The sequence below is a fragment of the Pongo pygmaeus genome, chromosome 21, assembly GCF_028885625.2.
Source record: "Pongo pygmaeus isolate AG05252 chromosome 21, NHGRI_mPonPyg2-v2.0_pri, whole genome shotgun sequence".
Classification (NCBI taxonomy): domain Eukaryota; kingdom Metazoa; phylum Chordata; class Mammalia; order Primates; family Hominidae; genus Pongo; species Pongo pygmaeus.
Genome location: NC_072394.2, coordinates 53,491,401 through 53,508,191, shown reverse-complemented (window position 1 = coordinate 53,508,191; position 16,791 = coordinate 53,491,401). Strand labels below are relative to the sequence as shown.

Genomic DNA, 16,791 nt, shown 5'->3' with positions numbered 1-16,791 from the left:
CAGTGGAACTAGTAAATATTACAAGTTGTACGTGTTTTGACTTTGACTTAAATTTTTTTTTCCAATAGAAACTATGTTCCAACTTCCTGTCAACAATCTTGGCAGTTTAAGAAAAGCCCGGAAAACTGTGAAAAAAATACTTAGTGACATTGGGTTGGAATACTGTAAAGAACATATAGAAGTAAGTAGCATGTCATTTTTAAATTTTAACATGACTCAGCTTCTGATCCATTACTTTGTGTCAGTGGCCAAGATGGCTAAATCTTAGATGTGATTCTGAATTTCAGCCACAGTAGTAGCTTCACGAAAGCATTCTTAATAGCATTAACTTGTGCCTTTCTCCCTAAAATGGGCTTTTTCATTTTTGCATCCTGAAGCAAAAGGCTACCATTGAGGACTTAAGCATGTCAGACATTGAACTAGGTGCCGTAAAGTTGTCTATACATTTAATCCTTAGAACAACCATGGAGGCGGGAGGCAGTGTAGCAATTCTTATCTCCACTTCACAGATGAAGAACAAATAAATAGGCCCAGCCTTGCAGCTGAGAAAGTGGCAGTGTCTGTGGGACTCAAAGCCTGTTCTCATTCTGATACGCCTGAATGTTCTGGTTGACCTTCTTCTAATTGTTGAGGCATGCTTGTGTGGGTGCTTGTTGTCTCTTTCCTTAGGATTTGAGCATTTGTTGCCCCTTTTGACCCATCATAGACTATTACTTTCCCCCTTGTATAACAGTTTGGGCTTTATGAACTGTTTTTCAAGCTGTTTTATTCTATGAGCTTTATAACAGCTCTGTGGGATAGCCATGCAGTGGTCTCCTCCTTTTCAGCATCTCACTGTTCCAGGTCTTATGGTTTGTTGGTCAGAGCCCCTGATTGAAAAGAAATGTTTGAAGCTGTTTCCCCCACTAACCTTTAAGTTCTAGGTGGCTAGGGAACATAGCTACCTTGTTTATCCATTTAGCCCCAGCACCTAGCACAGTGTTTTGCACATAATAGGTGATCAGTAAGTGTTTGAAGGGAATTGGAAGTAAAAAAGCAAATTCATTCATACAACAGGTTTTCTTATTTTGAGTTCCACTAATAATACTTGAAGAGTATGTCATGGAAACTGAAGCTGCTCAAAAGTTGACTTCTCTAGTTATGTTGTTCCAAGTGTGGAAGTAGCGCTTCTCCAACCCCAAAGTTCAGGTAGATCTGCCCAAATGAAACAGTCCATTCACTTTGCACTCTGTGGGGTCATCTTCATAGAAATAATTAATGCCAACATCACAGTACATTTTCTATCATGCATTTGATTTGTTCCTCCTATGATTATTTATGTGTAGACTTCATTTTCCACCTTGAACTGTGAACTTTTTAGGAACAAGTGGGATTTTACCCTAAGACTTTTAATCTTCCTAGTGTGGAGGGAAGTGGACCATTAAATTTTTACAGGAGAGTATAAATTTAACATCATACTGCTTAACTTTCTTTGAATAGCTTTCTTTCTGCCTTTTTGGGTTTGAAATTTGAGTTTTCTTCCTGATCTGATCTCCTGCCCCCTCCCCTCGAAAAAAATCTTCTTTTTTTTTTTTTTTTTTTTTTTGCACAGAACCAGAAATCATATTTGCAGTGCTATAAGCAAACATTGTTAGACACCATTCCAGTACTGTAACTGATGAGTTAGAGTACAGTACTCTAATGAAAAGTGCTTTGATATTAGTGTGTGGCTGAATTTTTTACTTAATTAGAACTTCCAGCAATTTCCTTGGAAACCTGACTGACCATCAGGAAAGTGGTTGGTTGATAGAAAATGTAGACTGCAACTTCCATATGCCTTTTTATATTTAAGAGCCTTATCACTCCTAGTTTAAGTCCTTGTTGACGTTGGTTTTCCTGTGCCTCTCCCCATCTTAGTTAAGAGGTGGGATTTACATGTAAGATTGGGTTAGCGTTTATACCACTATGTTTTTGTAAACTTATTTCACTGTTTTCTAGGATTTTAAACAATTTGAACCTAATGACTTTTATTTGAAAAACACTACATGGGAGGATGTAGGACTGTGGGACCCTTCACTTACGAAAAACCAGGTAAGTGGCACAGGAGACTTCCTCAGACGGCAGCATGCTTGGTATACTCCCTTTTCAGCTCTAGGCCTTTTATAGCAGTGCAGTGATTGTGGGCAAGTGCCAAACATCGAAAGTGTCAAAATTCATTTCATATTTTCCCGACCAGTGGGAAGACTAAGAAAAACTTTTTGTCCTTTTTTGTCATTGGACTAAAACTTGAGGTGTAAGAAGAAACAAAATTTTGTTACTTAAAAGTTACGAAGCCTGCTGTATCCCACCATTTCCCTTAAAAGTGCTCTGGCTCTGTTTTTCTGCATCTGTGTTGCCATTCTTGTTTTTTCTGCACAGAAAAAGACAAGACCCTTCCTTACATTTAAGCTTTTCTTATTTCCCTATGTTGATGGCACCCAACTTCTGTGGGAGGCCTGGGGAAGTGACTCTGTAGGATGTCAGTGACAGAGAGAGAAAACTTTTTACAAATTGGCATTAAAAACAATATTAGCAGTGCCAGCAAGTATCAATAGATGATGATGATGATGATGTCATATAGGTGATATTTCCTTCTGCATAGAGAGAGATAATTGTCAATTTAATTTTTACCATTACCTATTTTAGGAGTGATTCTCATTCTGCGTTAATGATCTGTTCATCTATTGGAACATACTTTTCAGGAAATTAGTACTCAGATATTTGACTTTTTTTTTTTTTTTTTTTTTTTTAAATACCCCAGGCAAAGGTACTAACCAGCAGTCTTAGAATGAGAATGCTTTCCAGTGGGACACGTCATTTATTTAATTCAGTTTTATCAATCTGAAAGCCTCATAGCTGAATACTAAAGAAGAGTTGAGCTTTGAGGAGAAGCAGAGTATTTCATCTTGGTTCAAACCAGTATCTGAAACAAGTAGGTTTCTAGGGAGAAAAGATAATCTCTTGCCAAGCATGTCAGTTCACCTGCCTTCATCAAAGGACTGACTGCATAAGTGTTCAACATTCATAATTCTGAAAGTTGCTCTTTGATACCAGTATATTCTATAATGTATTATTGGCTTTTAAATACCACACCCTCCTCACAGTCTGTAGGACATTTTTATTTAACTTCTTGATTTGAATCAAAGCAGCTATTACTTCATTAGCTCTTTTGAAGTGTTCTTGGTTGAGAAGGAACAGCAAGGCTTATAGAAGAAAGCCAGCTTTTCAAATCAGTCTTTCTTTTGATCAGCGCTGAATCTGATACTACACTGTACTTTAATCAGAGGAAAAAATGGAGATTTGCCTTTTTTCTATGAAAATTTATCCATAATGGGGAAAGGAATAAAAGATATAGCTTTATCTCTTGTAATTGTCTAATTGCACTAAAACATTCTGGGCCCTGAATTTTACCGCAGTCATTCACCACATAACATTTTGGTCAGTGACGGACTACATCTACAACAGTGGTCCCATAAGAATATAATTGAGCTGAAAAAACTTGCTACCTGATGACATCATAGCGCAACATATGACTCATGTTTGTAGTGATGCTAATGTAAACACACTTGTGCTGCCAGTCATATAGAAGTATAGCACATACAGTTATTTACAGCATATAATACCATCATGCATTGCTTAATGATGGGATGCATTCTGAGAAATGCCTTGTTAGGTGATGTCATTGTCGTACAAACATCATAAAGGGTACTTAACACAGACCTAGGTGGTATAGCCTCCTATACCCCTACGCTATATGGTATGGCCTGTTGCTCCTATGCTACAAACTTGTATGGCATGTTACTATAAGAGAATACTATATACTGAATACTAGAAGAGTGATTAACACAATGGTATTTGTGTTTCTAAACATAGTGAAGCGTAGAAAAGGTACAGTAAAAATACAATATAAAAGAAAAATTGGTACACCTGTATTGGGCACTTGTGGAACTGGAAGTTGCTCTGAGTGGTGACTGAATATGAAGGGACATTATTGTACATCACTGTAGACTTTATAAACACACTTAGGCTACATAAAAAATAAAACTTTAAAATTCTTAACTTTTGAATCTTTTGTAATAACACTTAGCTTAAAACATAAACACGGCAACCTGCTCGGGTCCCCTTCCACACTGCGGAAGCTTTGTCATTTCACTCTTCATAATGAACCTTGCTCCCCGCTCAAAAAAAAAAAAAATTGTACAACTGTATAGAAATATTTTGTCTTCATATACTCACAAGCTTTTTCCTAGTCTTAAACTTTTTTTTTTAACTTTTTAAACTGTTAAAAACTAAGACACAGACATAATTAGCCTAGGTCTACACAGGGTCAAGATCAATGGTATTACCATTGCCACCTTCACAGCTTGTCTCACTGAAGGTTTTCAGGAGTAGTAACACACATGGAGCCATCATTTCCTGTGATGGCAGTGTCGTCTTCTAGATACCTCCTGAAGGATCTGGCTGAAGCTGTTTTAGAGTTAACTTTTTTTAAAAAAAATATAGAAGTAAGTGGTACACTCAAATAATGATTAAAAACTCATTACTGGCCGGGCACGGGGCTCATGCCTATAAATCCCAGCACTTTGGGAGGCTGAGGCGGGTGGATCGCCTGAGGTCAGGAGTTGGAGACCAGCCTGGCCAACATGATGAAACCCCCCCCTCTACTAAAAAATAAAAAAATTCGCCAGGTGTGGTGGCAGGTGCCTGTAATCCCAGCTACTCGAGGTTGGAAGTGGGAGCAGGGGAGGCAGGAGAATCGCTTGAACTCAGGGAGGTGCAGGTTGCAGTGAGCTGAGATCGTGCCATCGCACTCCAGCCTGGGGGACAAAAGCAAGACTTCATCTCAAAAAAAAAAAAAAAAAACCTCATTACCAAAATCCTTGCATACTTAAGTCCCACAGTTGGCCCTGGAGAACCTGCATATATCAGAAGCTAGCCCTCTGTATAAGAAGTTTGAACGTCCCAAGAATACTGTATCTTTGATCTACATTTGTTTGGGAAAAATCCACATATAAGCAGTTCAAACCTATATGTTGAAGGGTCAACTATATAGTAAATACTAGGTGACAGAAATTTTTCAGCCCCGTTATAATCTTGGGGGAACATAGTCGCATATGCAGTCTGTACTAGACAGAAACATCAGCACATGACTTCCTGATAATGACAATTAACTGTATTACCAGTTTGTGTATTTACTATATATACTTTTTATTTTAGAGTGTACTCCTACTTTTTAAAACAGCTTTTCATGGTAACTGGTAGCAGCCTCATACAGCTTGTGTTCACTGTGTCTCTTGATTGCATCATATTCTTGTGCATGGTTTAATCTCATGGCATTTTGTTCATCATGGCCCCTAAGCATACAAAATCCATAATGTTGCCAGTAAGGGGCCATGTTGAGTGATTGACTTGGAAACCATTAGAAGTGATTAAGGGCTACGAAGGTGGAGAATCAGTGATGGTTATTTCTTGCCAGTCAGGCTTGTCCCATTTTACCATACCTATGATCTTGAAGAACAAGAACAAAGTGACAGAAGCTGTTAAAGCATCTGCTTCATTGAAGGCAATGAGACTAACAAAAATTCAAGAAGGGCCTTTATCAGACACACGGAAGCTTCTGATGACCTGGACTGAAGAGCAGACACAGGTGCACACGGTGCTGTGTACCTCTCAGCACCATAATGATCCCAAAGCAAAAAGTGTGTTTGAGGTGTTGAAAGAAAAGGCTGGACCTGGCTGTGATGTTGAATTTACTGCTAGTTCTGGGTGGTTTAAACAATTCAAGAATCATTACTCATTACATAATGGGAAAGTGGTGAGTTTGTGAGTGCTGATGTAAAGGCAGCTGAAGAATTTTGGGAAATTCTAGATAAGCTGAGTCTGGAGGAAAATCACTTGCCAGAACAAATTTTCAATATGGATGAAACCTTTCTGTTCTGGAAACAGATGCCTGAAAGGACTTTGATCCATGAGGAGACCAAAGCAATGCCAGGCTTCAAGGCTTTTAAGGGGATGACAGTCTTGCTTGGGGGCAGTGTTGCAGGCCACAAATAGAAAGCCTTTGTGATTTGGCACGGTGAGAACCCTAAGGGCTTCAAGCATATCAATACACACACACTTGGCCAGTGCACTGCAGGAGACATAAGTAGTTGTGGGTGACCCAGCTCCTCTTTCAAGATGCCCTCCTGAATAGATATGCCTGCAAAATGGAGAAGTAGTATTGAGAGAATAACATACCCTTCAAGCTTTTGCTTATTGTCAGTGATAAGCAAATGCCTCCTTTAAGTGGTGTTTTTCATCCCAGTATCAAACACCACCTCTTTGATCCAACTGATGGAGTTACAGCAGCTTTTAGGGCGTACTATCTGAGAAAGGCCTTTATCCTGTCATCGCAGCTGAGGGAGACACTGAGAAGATTCTGATACAATTCTGGAAGGATTGCAATATCTGTGATTGCATTAAGAATCTTGCTTGGGCTTGGGTTGATGTCATCAAGGAGTGTATGAATGACATCTGGAAGAATACACTCAAGAAGTTTGTCCATGACTTAAAAGGATTTGCATAAATCACCAAGTCTGTGGTTGAGATGGCAAACAACTTTAACCTGGGTGTGGATGAGGACAACAGAGGAGCTCCTAGAGGTGATTCCTGAGAATTGACTGGTGAGGAGCTGTGGGAACTAGAACAAGAACGCATAGGTGAAGAGGAAAGAGAAAAGGAAACTGCAGGAAAAGCAAAAGAAGAACCTTCAAGAAAATTCACAGTGAAGGATTTAACAGTGCAGACCTCAGCAAGTTCCTTAAGTTTGAAAACACGTGGCCAGGCTTGGTGGCTCACGCCTGTAATCCCATCATTTTGGGAGGCCGAGGCGGGTGGATCATCTGAGGTCAGGAGTTCGAGACCAGCCTGGCCGACATGGTGAAACCCTGTCTCTACTAAAAATACAAAAAAATTAGCCGGGTGTGGTGGTGGGCGCCTGTAATGCCAGCCACTGGGGAGGCTGAGGCAGGAGAATCGCTTGAACCCGGGAGGCGGAGGTTGCAGTGAGCCGAGATTGTGTCATTGCACTCCAGCTTGGGTGACAAGAGCAAAAAAACTCCGTCTTAACAACAACAAAAAAGTTTGAAAACATGGATCTCAATACCAAAAGGTTTTTATTAATAGAGAAGAATATTCATGGTTCGTTATCTGCTTACAATCAAATCTATGATGAAAAAAGGAAACAAAGCACCGTGGACTTATTCTTGATAAGTGTGACACCTCCTCAAGAAGAGCCTAAGGCGGGTCCTTCCACTGTTATCCAAAAGAAGGCATTGTTACCGTGGGAGATGGCAGTTCCATGTGTGTTACTGTTCCTGAAGACCCTCCAGTGGGACAAGATGTAAAGGTGGAAGAGAGTGATACTGTTGATCCTGACTCTGTAGGCCTAGACTAATGTATGCGTTTGTGTCTTAGCTTTTAAGAAAAAAAAATGTTTTTAAAGTTTTTGGTTTTTTTTTTTTTTTGAGACGGGGTCTTGCTCTTGTCGCCCAGGCTGGAATGCAATGGCACGATCTCAGCTCACTGCAACCTCACTCTCCTGAGTAGCTGGAATTAGAGGCGCCCACCACCACGTCCGGTTAATTTTTTGTATTTTTAGTAGAGATGAGGTTTCACCATGTTGGCCAGGCTGGTGTCGAACTCCTGCCCTTGTGATCCACCTGCCTTGGCTTCCCAAAGTGCTGGGAAAGTTTTTAAAAAAAATTTTTTTTCAAAGCTTATAGAATAGGCATATGAAGATAGAAAATATTTTTGTACAGCTGTACAATGTGTTTGGGGGGGGTGGTTTGTTTGTTTGTTTGTTTGTTTTTGAGCCAGAGTCTCTCTATGTTGCCCAGGCTAGAGTGCTGTGCTGTGATCTTGGCTCACTGCAACCTCTACCTCCTGGGTTCAAGTGATTCTCCTGCCTCAGCCTCCCGAGTAGCTGGGATTACAGGTGCCTGCCACCATACGCAGCTATTTTTTTTATTTTCAGTAAAGGTAGGGTTTCAGTAAAGGTTTCCACATGGTTTCACCATGTTGGTCAGGCTGGTCTCAAGCTCTTGACCTCAGGTGATCCACCCGCCTGGGCGTCCCAAAGTGCTGGGATTACAGGCGTGAGCCACTGTGCCCGGCCAGTCTGTTTGTGTTTTAAGCTAAGTATTACTACAAAAGAGTCAAAAAGTTAAAAATTTAGAAGTGTATAAACCACAGCAAGCTGAGGTTATTATTGAAGAAAGAATATTTTTTAGGGCTGGGCACAGTGCCTTGCAATCCCAGCACTTTGGGAAGCCAAAGCAGGAGGATTGCTCGAGCCCAGGAGTTCAAGGCCAGCCTGGGCAACAGAGGGAGACCCTGTCTCTACAAAATTTACCCTAGTGTGGTAGCACATACCTGTAGTCCCCAGGACTGAGGCGGAGGTGGGAGGATCGCATGAGCCCAAGAGGTTGAGGCTGCAGTGAGCCGATTGTGCCACTGCACTCCAGCCTGAGCAACAGAGTGAGACTTTGTCTCCAAAAAAAAAAAAAAAAAAAAAAAAATTTTTTTTTTGTTTAGTAAAATTTGTGTCGCCTAAGTGTTCATAAAGTCTACAGTAGTGTACAGTAATGTCCCAGGCTTTCATATTGACTCACCCAGAGTAACTTCCAGTCCTGTAAGCTTTGTTCATGGTATCATTTATCTTTTACATTGTATTTTTACCATACCTTTTCTGTGCTCAGCTATGTTTAAACATACAAATATTTGCCATTGTGTTAATCATTGCCTGTGGTATTCAGTACAGAAACATGCTGTACAGGTTTGTAGCCTAAGAGCAATAAGCTATGCCATGTAGCCTAGGCGTGTAGTAGGTTCTACCATCTAGGTCTGTGTGAATACACTCGAGGATTTCACACCATGATACATTTTTCAGAATGCATCCCTGTGGTTTAGCAACACATGACTGTGTAGTAAACCTGAAGTCTTTAGCAACTTCCTTCATTTAGGTTATTCTTGTTATTTCTAGCTGCAAAATGTTTATCTTGAAGTCATTTGTCTTTGGTTTAGCTAAAATGTGACTTTTTTCCCCTAAACATTGAGAAAGAACTTAGCATTGACTTTTTAATTTACACTGAAAAAAATATTTGGTTTAAGATAGCTTTTTTTTTTGAGTTTCTATTTTATAGTTACTAAACAAAAGGAAAAAAACATACTAAAATCAGTGCTTTTTTTTTTTTTTGAGACAGTTTTGCTCTTGTCACCTAGGCTGGAGTGCAATGGCACGATCTCGGCTCATTGCAACCTCCACCTCCCAGCTTCAAGCAATTCTCCTGCCTCACCCTCCTGAAGTAGCTGGGATTACAGGCGCCCACCACCACGCTCAGCTTATTTTTTTGTATTTTTAGTTGAGATGGGGTTTCACCATGTTGGCCAGGTTGCTCTTGAACTCCTGACCTTAGGTGATCCACCCACCTCGGCCTCCCAAAGTGCTGGGATTACAGGCGTGAGCCACCGCATTATTAATCAGTGCATTATTAAGAGTGCCCTGGGGGGGATCTGGAATCTGTTAACTGCCTATCTGAAGTGGCATTCTAATTCTAGTTTTTGTGTTTACTTTAGGACTATCGGACAAAACCTTTCTGCTGCAGCGCTTGTCCATTTTCCTCAAAATTCTTCTCTGCCTACAAAAGTCATTTCCGAAATGTCCATAGTGAAGACTTTGAAAATAGGATTCTCCTTAATTGCCCCTACTGTACCTTCAATGCAGACAAAAAGACTTTGGAAACACACATTAAAATATTTCATGCTCCGAACGCCAGCGCACCAAGTAGCAGCCTCAGCACTTTCAAAGATAAAAACAAAAATGATGGCCTTAAACCTAAGCAGGCTGACAGTGTAGAGCAAGCTGTTTATTACTGTAAGAAGTGCACTTACCGAGATCCTCTTTACGAAATAGTTAGGAAGCACATTTACAGGGAACATTTTCAGCATGTGGCAGCACCTTACATAGCAAAGGCAGGAGAAAAATCACTCAATGGGGCAGTCCCCTTAGGCTCAAATGCCCGAGAAGAGAGTAGTATTCACTGCAAGCGATGCCTTTTCATGCCAAAGTCCTATGAAGCTTTGGTACAGCATGTCATCGAAGACCATGAACGTATAGGCTATCAGGTCACTGCCATGATTGGGCACACAAATGTAGTGGTTCCCCGATCCAAACCCTTGATGCTAATTGCTCCCAAACCTCAAGACAAGAAGAGCATGGGACTCCCACCAAGAATCGGTTCCCTTGCTTCTGGAAATGTCCGGTCTTTACCATCACAGCAGATGGTGAATCGACTCTCAATACCAAAGCCTAACTTAAATTCTACAGGAGTCAACATGATGTCCAGTGTTCATCTGCAGCAGAACAACTATGGGGTCAAATCTGTAGGCCAGGGTTACAGTGTTGGTCAGTCAATGAGACTGGGTCTAGGTGGCAACGCACCAGTTTCCATTCCTCAGCAATCTCAGTCTGTAAAGCAATTACTTCCAAGTGGAAATGGAAGGTCTTATGGGCTTGGGTCAGAGCAGAGGTCCCAGGCACCAGCAAGATACTCCCTGCAGTCTGCTAATGCCTCTTCTCTCTCATCGGGCCAGTTAAAGTCTCCTTCCCTCTCTCAGTCACAGGCATCCAGAGTGTTAGGTCAGTCCAGTTCCAAACCTGCTGCAGCTGCCACAGGCCCTCCCCCAGGTAACACTTCCTCAACTCAAAAGTGGAAAATATGTACAATCTGTAATGAGCTTTTTCCTGAAAATGTCTATAGTGTGCACTTCGAAAAAGAACATAAAGCTGAGAAAGTCCCAGCAGTAGCCAACTACATTATGAAAATACACAATTTTACTAGCAAATGCCTCTACTGTAATCGCTATTTACCCACAGATACCCTGCTCAACCATATGTTAATTCATGGTCTGTCTTGTCCATATTGCCGTTCAACTTTCAATGATGTGGAAAAGATGGCCGCACACATGCGGATGGTTCACATTGATGAAGAGATGGGACCTAAAACAGATTCTACTTTGAGTTTTGATTTGACATTGCAGCAGGGTAGTCACACTAACATCCATCTCCTGGTAACTACATACAATCTGAGGGATGCCCCAGCTGAATCTGTTGCTTATCATGCCCAAAATAACCCTCCAGTTCCTCCAAAGCCACAGCCAAAAGTTCAGGAAAAGGCAGATATCCCTGTTAAAAGTTCACCTCAAGCTGCAGTGCCCTATAAAAAAGATGTTGGGAAAACCCTTTGCCCTCTTTGCTTTTCAATCCTAAAAGGACCCATATCTGATGCACTTGCACATCACTTACGAGAGAGGCACCAAGTTATTCAGACGGTTCATCCAGTTGAGAAAAAGCTCACCTACAAATGTATCCATTGCCTTGGTGTGTATACCAGCAACATGACCGCCTCGACTATCACTCTGCATCTAGTTCACTGCAGGGGTGTTGGAAAGACCCAAAATGGCCAGGATAAGACAAATGCACCCTCTCGGCTTAATCAGTCTCCAAGTCTGGCACCTGTGAAGCGCACTTACGAGCAAATGGAATTTCCCTTACTGAAAAAACGAAAGTTAGAGGATGATAGTGATTCACCCAGCTTCTTTGAAGAGAAGCCTGAAGAGCCTGTTGTTTTAGCTTTAGACCCCAAGGGTCATGAAGATGATTCCTATGAAGCCAGGAAAAGCTTTCTAACAAAGTATTTCAACAAACAGCCCTATCCCACCAGGAGAGAAATTGAGAAGCTAGCAGCCAGTTTATGGTTATGGAAGAGTGACATCGCTTCCCATTTTAGTAACAAAAGGAAGAAGTGTGTCCGTGATTGTGAAAAGTACAAGCCTGGCGTGTTGCTGGGGTTTAACATGAAAGAATTAAATAAAGTCAAGCATGAGATGGATTTTGATGCCGAGTGGCTATTTGAAAATCATGATGAGAAGGATTCCAGAGTCAATGCTAGTAAGACTGCTGACAAAAAGCTGAACCTTGGGAAGGAAGATGACAGTTCCTCAGACAGTTTTGAAAATTTGGAAGAAGAATCCAATGAAAGTGGTAGCCCTTTTGACCCTGTTTTTGAAGTTGAACCTAAAATCTCTAACGATAACCCAGAGGAACATGTACTGAAGGTAATTCCTGAGGATGCTTTAGAATCTGAGGAGAAGCTAGACCAAAAAGAGGATGGTTCGAAATACGAAACTATTCATTTGACTGAAGAACCAACCAAACTAATGCACAATGCATCTGATAGTGAGGTTGACCAAGACGATGTTGTTGAGTGGAAAGACGGTGCTTCTCCATCTGAGAGTGGGCCTGGATCCCAACAAGTGTCAGACTTTGAGGACAATACCTGCGAAATGAAACCAGGAACCTGGTCTGACGAGTCTTCCCAAAGCGAAGATGCAAGGAGCAGTAAGCCAGCTGCCAAAAAAAAGGCTACCATGCAAGGTGACAGAGAGCAGTTGAAATGGAAGAATAGTTCCTATGGAAAAGTTGAAGGGTTTTGGTCTAAGGACCAGTCACAGTGGAAGAATGCATCTGAGAATGATGAGCGCTTATCTAACCCCCAGATTGAGTGGCAGAATAGCACAATTGACAGTGAGGATGGGGAACAGTTTGACAACATGACTGATGGAGTAGCTGAGCCCATGCATGGCAGCTTAGCCGGAGTTAAACTGAGCAGCCAACAGGCCTAAGTGCCAGGTTCCCTGGCATTGGTGACATGCTGCAGCCTGGAACTGATCTCCAGTGTGACTGCAAAGCTGTCTTCTCACTGGTACTGCCTTGTGAGTACTGGTTGGACTGCGGGGCATGTGGCCGCTGCAGTTCCAGTGGTTATTTCTAAGTCTATGACACGACAGGCTGATCTTGCTTCAGAACCTTCTCTGACAGACGTGGTAACTAAATGTGAAAAACCAATAAGCTGGTGACTCATGAATACACACGAGGAAAAGCAGAGGTTTATTTTATCTGCCTTTTCAACATTTCTTTCCCTCTGTGAAATGATTGGTCAGATGTCTTTGAGAAGCGTTAAACTAATTCACATGGTAGTGTAGGGCCAACATACAAGCTACCAGTCTAATGTGTATAGTAGACTTTGGGAAAAGCGATTTTTTTTCATGTATTCATTCTGAATAGTTGAAATGTATATTTGTACAGTCTTTTAGACCTATTCAAGTGATGCTCATGATCCTGTTACTGTGTGCCCATCATAGATTTCTTTTTTTAGTGTTGCCCTTGCTGTGTAATAAACGCTCTATCTAGTTTACCTAGCAAAAGCTCAAAACTGCGCTAGTATGGACTTTTTGGACAGACTTAGTTTTTGCACATAACCTTGTACAATCTTGCAACAGAGGCCAGCCACGTAAGATATATATCTGGACTCTCTTGTATTATAGGATTTTTCTTGTTCTGAATATCCTTGACATTACAGCTGTCAAAAACAAAAACTGGTATTTCAGATCTGTTTTCTGAAATCTTTTAAGCTAAAATTACATGCAAGAATTGACTTTGCAGCTACTAATTTTGACACCTTTTAGATCTGTATAAAAGTGTGTTGTGTTGAAGCAGCAAACCAATGAGTGCTGCATTTTGGATATTTAGTTTTATCTTTAGTTCAGCACCATCAAGGTGGATTCATTTATACCATCTAATATATGACACACTGTTGTAGTATGTATAATTTTGTGATCTTTATTTCCCTTTGTATTCATTTTAAGCATCTAAATAAATTGCTGTATTGTGCTTAATGTAAATATTTGCTTTATTACACATGACAGTCCTGTGTGTCCATTATATCTTTTGCCATTTAATGCCATAACTCTTTCATCAGAGACGGCCGCCACAGTCACAGAGGAAACTTGTGGAAAACGCAAGATCTGCCATCTGCAAATAGAATGCTCTCTCTTGAGGCACCTGGTACAAAATCTGTTTTTCGTTTTTTTTTGTTTTTTGTTTTTTGTTTTTTTTAAACCGAAAAACACCCTTGAGTTTTTCAGTTCACCTTTTGTTAAGGAGCAGAGCCTGCATATATATGTAAATGTCTCAATGATTAAAAAAAAAAAATGTAAACATGGATTGGCATTAATTTGCAAGCAGAATCTTAATAGCCTGATGGGTTTTTTGTTTGTTTTTTTCTTCTAGATGAAGTTAAGCGTTCGTTTTCACCTTACGATGGGAACAACTGTAGCGCAGGCAGCTCTGTGCCTCTATGGCCACTCTTGGCCCTCTTGCTATTAAGGGAAAGGCTTTGAAGAGCACAACATTTACAGGGCTGTAAAGATGGAAGGAGCTGGTATTTTTACCATGCGTAGATTCCCAAGAGAACTTGTGCTAAAAAGCAGAAAGTTACAAGGAAGCAGAATTAGGCCAACATTTCCAGCAATTAAAACGATGGGAAACTCCAATCCGTGAAGAGGCTGGTCAGTCACCTCAAGGATACTGGCCTAAAGAAGTCTGAAGTGGCTGATGTCCATAACTTCTGAGTCCGTTTCCAAAAGACTCTTGTTAATGCTGTTACCAGAGAGTAGAGATTTGACCAGCGTCTCCCTAAAATGGTACGCTTCTCAACAACAGTACAGGAAGAAGTGCAAGAATAGACTAGAACCTTTAAGGAATTTGGGGCTGGAACAGAGCTATGTTGCATCTGTTGTTATACAGGTAGATTATAAATTCTACATGCACCAGCCAAAACTTAGGACAGGATGCCCCCAAATTAAGATATTACAGATTACCAAATCAGAAATAACCAGCTGGATTTAGGCCAGCTCACATTTATTTGGAAATTACCTTCCCTGATTAACAGGCTTCTGAGTTGTACGTGGAGGACTAATGAGACTTGTACAAGACACCACAGGGCTTGGGGTCCAGGTCCCAGTTGGATGTCGGAACAGAGACAGATAAGTGTTTCCTCATTAAGGTGGTGGGAGTGTGCCTTTTGGCATTCAGAAAAGGGTTTAGCCACCCTAAGAGTTGGAAATAAAGATTCCCAACTGGAAATGTTGCAGAATCCCTACAAGTGTCTCAATAAAAGCCATTTTAAAAGAATATTGTTGCTACTGTTTGCTTTTCGAATAATCTGGAGATCGTTGGCTATGGCAACGTGCTGCCACCTAATTAGAGAATGCCTGTAAATGTAGGCTGAACAATTCTAACATGAGAAAACCTAAGTATCCTACAGAGGTTTGGTGTGTTTTGTTTTGTTTTTGTGGGGGTCGGGGGGGTGGGGAGGTGTGTTTTTGGCCCTGCAGGTTTTCTTGTGGGAATGAGTTCTAGTCAGACAAGCTAGGACTGTGGCTTCTCTCCCTGTTCATCACATAGAGCATTTTCTCATCCTATCTTTGGTTCCTTGTCATTGTATAGGGAGAGAAGAATCTTTATCAAACAGCTTCATTCCCTCTTGAAATTCAAGCAGAAAGGGTATCTACGCCTCATATTGCTCTAGAGTTGTACGTCAGTTTGATCCCAATGCCTGCTGCCCCTTTGTAACAACATCCATTTCTAGCATGAACAAAATGAGTGCCAAATTTGAAAACCGGGATGTATTAAAGACGGGAGTTTCCCATCTGAGATGCTTCACGCTAGAAACAATTAAACCTGCTTATTGCCAAATAAGTACTGCCATACAGAAGTGTAGTTCCTTTACTACTTAGACCTCAGACTTAGCACTGAGTCCTCGAGATGAGGCTCAAGAATTATCACTAGGTGGTTCGTTTTTTCTTTGTTTTTGAGATGGAGTCTTGCTCTGCTGCCCAGGCTGGAGTGCAGTGGCATCATCTGAGCTCACTGCAACCTCCACCTCCTGGGTTCAAGCGATTCTCCTGCCTCAGCTTCCCAAGTAGCTGGGACTACAGGCACGTGCCCCCATGCCTGGATAATTTTTTTTTTGTATTTTTAGTAGAGAGAGGGTTTCACCGTCTTAGCCAGAATGGTCTCCATCTCCTGACCTTGTGATCCGCCCACCTCAGCCTTCCAAAGTGCTGGGATTACAGGCGTGAACCACCATGCCCATCCATCTCTACGTGGTTCTATGCCACTAACATTTGAGAACCATTTAGCTTGATGGAAATTTTCTTTCCCTAATGAAATTAAGTAGAACATGTTGAACACATGGATTTTGCAGAGTATCAGGTAGTGGTTTTTTTTTTTTTTTCTGCCTGTTGTGACCCTTACTTCCAGCCCCCCTGCTGAGCAATAATTAGGTGCCAGTTGAGGCACGTTTCACCAAAATGTCATGGAGGAACATCTCAAAAGCTTCCAGAAGACTAGAAATGAAGAGGCTGCTCCCACCATTAGGAAATGGCATTCCAACATACCAATTATCAGTGGTCACCATGAGGTAATCTAGAAGAAAAACATCTTAGCTGATACAAACTTGACAGGCAGGTTTGAAAATAAAAGGCATTTCTCCCAGCTGCTGGAAAGTTGGCTTGAAAACTTGACCAAAGGAAGGTCCCCATTTGCTAATTCTTTGCATCCTGCTTCCCACCAACTTGTGCCACTTCAGTAACAAACTACTCGCTGTAACTTGGATGTAGTGGAGCTACAGTATAGGTGGGGTTGTGTTTTAAAGTCAGCACATAAGATTTGCATATAGTCAAAATCACCCCCTGAAAATTCTTGTCATTATTTCAAAGTGTCCAACCAAGAGGAGGGGATGTGGGAAGGAAGGTCCCTAGTCATTTCCAGGACAAATCTTCCACGCTATTTAATGAGTCTGGCTGCATGTGTGTGTTTTCAGCATACAG

General features: G+C 41.2%; 1 protein-coding gene across 6 annotated transcripts in view; it reads left to right on the top strand.

The window, feature by feature from the left end:
* The window catches only part of ADNP (activity dependent neuroprotector homeobox), a 42,218-nt gene extending 27,127 nt beyond the window's left edge, over positions 1-15,091 (top strand). For 5 of the 6 annotated variants that reach the window (XM_054466498.2, XM_054466497.2, XM_063659084.1 and 2 more), the window contains exons 2-4: positions 69-181; positions 1,978-2,070; positions 9,634-15,091. In XM_054466498.2, coding sequence (XP_054322473.1) covers positions 74-181; positions 1,978-2,070; positions 9,634-12,741 — 3,309 coding nt within the window. In that variant the 5' untranslated portion in view covers positions 69-73 and the 3' untranslated portion in view covers positions 12,742-15,091. The remainder of the gene's footprint in view (positions 1-68; positions 182-1,977; positions 2,071-9,633) is intronic. The other variant, XM_054466499.2, reaches the window with a different exon arrangement.
* The last annotated feature ends 1,700 nt before the right edge of the window (positions 15,092-16,791 follow it).